This window comes from Cydia fagiglandana, chromosome 16 (assembly GCF_963556715.1).
Source record: "Cydia fagiglandana chromosome 16, ilCydFagi1.1, whole genome shotgun sequence".
NCBI classification, from domain to species: domain Eukaryota; kingdom Metazoa; phylum Arthropoda; class Insecta; order Lepidoptera; family Tortricidae; genus Cydia; species Cydia fagiglandana.
Genome location: NC_085947.1, coordinates 6,919,149 through 6,924,662, shown reverse-complemented (window position 1 = coordinate 6,924,662; position 5,514 = coordinate 6,919,149). Strand labels below are relative to the sequence as shown.

The 5,514-nt window shown below is 40.5% G+C and overlaps 1 protein-coding gene across 1 annotated transcript; it reads left to right on the top strand.

The window, feature by feature from the left end:
• The first annotated feature begins 2,244 nt into the window (after positions 1 to 2,244).
• Positions 2,245 to 5,266, top strand: LOC134671859 (allergen Tha p 1-like). Its single transcript, XM_063529714.1, has 2 exons — positions 2,245 to 2,435; positions 5,002 to 5,266. The coding sequence occupies exons 1-2, from the start codon at positions 2,246 to 2,248 to the stop codon at positions 5,190 to 5,192; spliced, it is 381 nt and encodes a 126-aa protein (XP_063385784.1). The 5' UTR covers position 2,245; the 3' UTR covers positions 5,193 to 5,266.
• The last annotated feature ends 248 nt before the right edge of the window (positions 5,267 to 5,514 follow it).

Sequence of the window (5,514 nt, the reverse complement as noted above, 5' to 3'; positions counted from 1 at the left end):
TCGACAAAGTGGCCATCACGCAGGCAGCATTCCCGCGCTGTATAGGGATAGCAATCCTTTGCGCGAGAAAGCTGCCGGCGCAAGAGTCCCCTGTTGCCTCCGTTAACCGATTTCCAAGCTCCTTAAGGAGCCCTCGCGCTCCTCTACCCCACAGCCCGAGTGTCACGACGCCAAAAGCTACGAACTCGTATATAGTTCGTTTTTTTAGCATTAGAAAAAAGGTAAACAATCTTGACGTGTCTTTTAATTGAAAAACACTTTTTAAAAATAAGTCACGGCAAATATGTAACAATTATGAATCTAATACGATCATTTATATTCTTCTGCTTTCATAAGTAATAGTTATTGATTTTTCTAATGGTAAAAAAAAGGAACTATATTAATTGCATTCACATTTTTAGCAGAATGGTAGCTATAGGTACGACTTCTAAAGTTACTGCCTACGTCACTCTAAAAAACTGTTCAAAAAAATTCCCAATTACAGTATATTATTAAAAGCCAGTAACGTCAGCACCGCACCGGTGATTATTAATGGTCTGACGACATTACCATGTCTCGGAGTCACAGCAAGTGTCCAAAACTGGTTTTCTGTTGTGCGTCGAGCTGAAGTTCTATTTCGTATAAAAAGTCGGCGATGCGTGGTGGTTGCATCACAAGTTATTCGACGAGGGTCCCGGATAGTCACAATATAATTCAAGTGAGTATTGCTCGAGAACTTGACAAGTACTTATGGTGACAGTCCATTTCCTGTGCAGCACTACTATTTGTTTTACTATGGAAATTGACGATAACACCGACGCGTTCGTACTAGTAGTGCAGCTGCGGTCAGAAATGGAATGTTACCCTTAAGGTGACAGTCCATTTCCAATGACAGCAGCACTACCATTCATTTTACTATTTAAATTGACGATAACACCGACGCGTTCGTACTAGTAGTGCAGCTGCGGTCAGAAATGGAATGTTACCCTTACCTTTGGTCTATGTTGACGTTCCATATTGAAATTAACCCGGGATAGTATTTGTGTTACCTACATCAGATAAGCGGAACTTGTAAATTTTGTAAAGGCCGTTTAAGCTAACTTTACACCGACTTAAAGAGACACAAAGTGAGGGTGTGTCATAAACGTCATAATTTCATAGAAATTTTACATTAATGATGACACTGTCACACTTTGTCATTGCTAATGGCATGCAGAGTGAGCGCTGTCCGACTTTAGGGCTGCGTGCAGGATAGACCAAGTTATATATCTTATGCGTGATCTGTGTGTGTTCTTTATACCCTTGTGAGTGATATATATAAATATGTACATATTAATCTATTTAAATATGTATATCGTGGCTTATTATCATTAGTTTATATACTAGTAGGACACGAAAAATGTTTAGTTTCGGAATAGGTCTATAAGTGTAAGGGATCTTATTTTTTTTACTTAAAGTACGTGAAATAAGCTATAGTCCAGTGTTTAACGTTGATTCTTAGAGAGCGTTAATGATTTGTACACGTTACATTTATTTTGGAGCTTAGATACAAAATACTCTTTCTTTATTATATACTCAACATAATTAGAATTTGGACCATAGTTGTAAGTTGTGGACTGAAGTGACCGTATTTTACGGATTCATGATATTAACGTGCCTGTCTATTCCAGCATTGAACAACATCCTGCCTGATCTTGTGCGTTAGGGTAACATTCCATTTCTGACCGCAGCTGCACTATTAGTACAAAAGCGTCGGTGTTATTGTCAATTTCCATAGTAAAATCAAAAATAATAGATAATATAGAGGGGTCCTATCATAGTAAATGTTGTAGTCACTGTAAATTTACTGCCATCTATCGACACACGACTATAACTCAAAATAAACACGTATAAAATTATCAAAAATGAATATATAAATATATGGATAAATGATTTTATTATTTTTATATCATTTTGACCCATGTTCATTCACTGATATCTATGTGTTAAAATTGTTAAATATGAAACGGTGTCGTCACGCCATCTAGTAGCCGAGAATAGGCTAAAGGTGTGTGCGCCATCTATCCGAGAATGACTTTTTCTTGATTTCCGAGGCACGTTTTTTTCTTAGACTTTATTCATCTTATACGAAGTTACATATGTCTTTGGTAAAATCAATGGTAGTGCAGCTGTCGTTGGAAATGGACCTTTACTGGAACTTGAATTTAGACCATAGTTGTAATTTGTGGACTAAAGTCATTTGATTAACGTGCATGTCTATTCCAGCATGAACAGCTTCCTGATCTTGTGCGTCCTCGCCCTGGCGGCCGCGGCCTCCGCGCGCCCCGAGACCTACACCAACAAGTTCGATAACGTCGACCTTGAAGAGATCCTGAGCAACCGGCGGCTGCTCATCCCCTACCTCAAGTGCGTGCTCGAGCAGGGCAAGTGTACCCCTGATGGCAAGGAGCTTAAATGTAAGTATTTTAGTACTTAGGCGTGTCCATTTAGCCAATGATCATGAATATTTTAGAGTTAAAGTTAAAATTTCTCAACGAGAATTATAAATTTGTATCAGATCTCTGAACTAGAGATGCAACGGATAGTTGTTTGGCCGGATACCGGATACCGGATATCCGGCCTGGACACTGGCCGAATATCTGGTATCCGGCCGCCGGATATTCGGCCGGCGGAAATATACCTACATTTCGGTTTATCAGGTGCGCATTCTGGAGGTTTGACCTGTTTCCTAGTAAACGTTCGCGCGGACTCATTTCTAGGTTCGAAATGAATGCGCGTGCAAGTCAGTGGAATGATTAAATTGTTTTAAAATAATAAACAAGTACGATTATGACATCAGTGTCTGTTACTTAAATCCAATTTGTTTACTCCGAAATCAAGCAATGTTACTATCCGGTATCCGGCCGGATAGTAAAATAATGGCCGGATAGGTCGGATACCGGATAGTAACCGGATATCCGGTGCATCTCTACTCTGAATGCACCGCCGTGCCTTCGCGCGCTACGCTACTGTTATTGTCAACCTCATTTAGTTTAGAGTCATTACATTACTGACTCAAACAAATGTTGGTTAGGTTGGAAGGCCTACTTGAATTTTCAAAACATGATGTGTTATTTGCAAACCTTGCATGAAAGATTTCAATTTGTCCCAATGTCTGATTGAGCTGGAATTTGTGGTCTGGCCCGCCAGTTTTGTCCATTGGAAAAGTCGGCAATTTGAAATGTAGGCGCGAAGGGTTGATCGGCCATACAATTCGTATTTTTAGGGTTCCGTACCTCAAAAGGAAAAAACGGAACCCTTATAGGATCACTCGTGCGTCTGTCTGTCCGTCCGTCTGTCACAGCCAATTTGCTCCGAAACTACTGGACCAATTAAGTTGAAATTTGGTACACATATGTAAGTCTCTGACCCAAAGACGAATATGTAACGTCAACAAATGAATTTTAAACATAAGGGCTACTTTTGGGGGGTAAATGATAAAATTTAAAAACAAAGTTCTGCAAACTATATCGTGTTATATATCAAACGAAAGAGCTCATTGTAAGAATCTCAAATATATTTTTTTTATAAATTTATGATAAAAAGTTTAGAAGTTATTCAAGAAAATAGACAAAAAATGACCATTCCCCCCTCTATCTCCGAAACTACAGGGTCTAAAATTCTGAAAAAAATACACAAAATAGTCCTTTACCTAAAAATGACAGGAAAACCTGTTAGAAATCTACAGTCAAGCGTGAGTCGGATTTAAGAACAAAAATGCGGTTTAGGTTTTTTAGGGACACAGCCGCAATGGTTTAAGTGAAACGTGATGTAGACAGCTATCGCGAAGGCCCTAGGCTGATATCCACATAAGGCCGAAGGCCCGAAGCGTCCCGAAGAGGCGTGCCATTCCAACTCACGCTTGAAGCTAACTTCAAGCGTAAATCTGAATGACGACAAAAAATGCGACTATAGTTAGACCGTAAAAAGTCTGCAGCGATTTTGATAGCCCACACAGTGCAAGTGTCATATTAAACGTCAAACTTCTATGAAATTATGACGTATTAATAACACTTACACTGCGTGGGTTATCAAATCCGCTGCAGACTTTTATTGGTGTGACTATAGGCTGTATCTGGCACACAGCCGCATTGGTACAAGTGTAGTACTGATTGATTAGGTTACTATTGTTACGTATTTTCAAAAGCACTATACAGGGTGGCCAAAAAATTAACTAAGTGTATTCCCGTTGCCAACGTGCAACCCCGAAATTGCAAGGAAAAATTTGCCTGTTTCATACATTTTGACTGGTCCGTTTTCTATGGGAGGATACATTTTTTTCGCGATTTCGGGGTTGGTCCCATAGTAAAAGTTGTAAAGCTCATTACAATCCGAAAACCTCCCCGGCTACGGGAATGCACTTATTTTTTGGCCATCCTGTAGGTATTATCTCTCTTCGGCCTTCGCTTTTAAAACACTTGCGGAAGTTGTATTAGGAAGCGCGACCCGTCGTCGGACGCTCCGAGCTATCAGCCCTAGGCGGAGCTCGGTCTTCAGTCTTCGCATTTGGACACTTGTACTACTGTTCGGCATTTAATCTTCCTATATATCTAAGCTACTTTGCATAGTTGCAGAGATATAAGCCACCACACCAGAAAACTTCTTTGATTGACCCATTCGGGTTTTTCAAGACGTTTCACTCACGTCACGTTTCATGTACAAAAAAAATTGTTGAAAATTGTGTGATGTACGGAACCCTTGAAACGCGAGTCCGAACTCGCACTTGACCAGTTTTATTATTTTTTATTGCACGGCTTTTTCTACTGACTCATTTGTTTTGCCAGGTAAAGCATACCTGTATAATGCTCTCGTAGCCCGTATTCCCTGATAAAGGATGACTGCACGCTAGACCAGGCCGTGCCCGGGGCAACGCGTCCGACATGTCATTTTCTATGGCGGCTGATCGGTGAGCCGTTATTGTCCTCCGAAAAAGCCGCAAATGCCGTCCTCTGCCCTGGTTTTAATTATCCCTTTTCTCCACAGCGCACATTCGGGAAGCCCTAGAGAACAACTGCGAAAAGTGCACCGAAACCCAACGGCGCGGCACCCGTCGCGTGATCGCCCACCTCATCAACAACGAGGCCGACTACTGGAACCAGCTCTGCGCCAAGTACGACCCCGAACGCAAGTACGTCAACAAGTACGAGAGTGACCTCAGGTCTGTCAAGGCTTAGACTTGGACCTTTGGAGCGACATGTGATACTATTGTAGATTATAGTGCAGTTTACAAATAAATTATTAAATCGTTGTTAAATCTGTATTTTTCTTCATCTACTTCAAGACCTGCTACAAAGTCATGGCATTGAACAGCCATTGCCTTTCAATTATTATTAGACTATTAGACGTTATAGTAAATGTCACATTTATTATTAAATCCGTACAAAAATAAAACAATGAGGTATGGCAATAAACAATGTACGTCCTACTGAGTTGTTAAACATGACTCTTTTGTCAAATTATTTATGTGGAACCGCCACCATCTTGGAAAAGGTTGGA

What these genes read in the sequence shown, in the direction of transcription:
- LOC134671859 (XM_063529714.1), top strand. Translation starts at nt 2,246, where the DNA reads ATGAACAGCTTCCTGATCTTGTGCGTCCTCGCCCTGGCGGCCGCGGCC. An exon ending in TGATGGCAAGGAGCTTAAAT is followed by an intron (nt 2,436 to 5,001) that starts GTAAGTATTTTA and finishes TTTTCTCCACAG; the next exon opens with CGCACATTCGGGAAGCCCTA.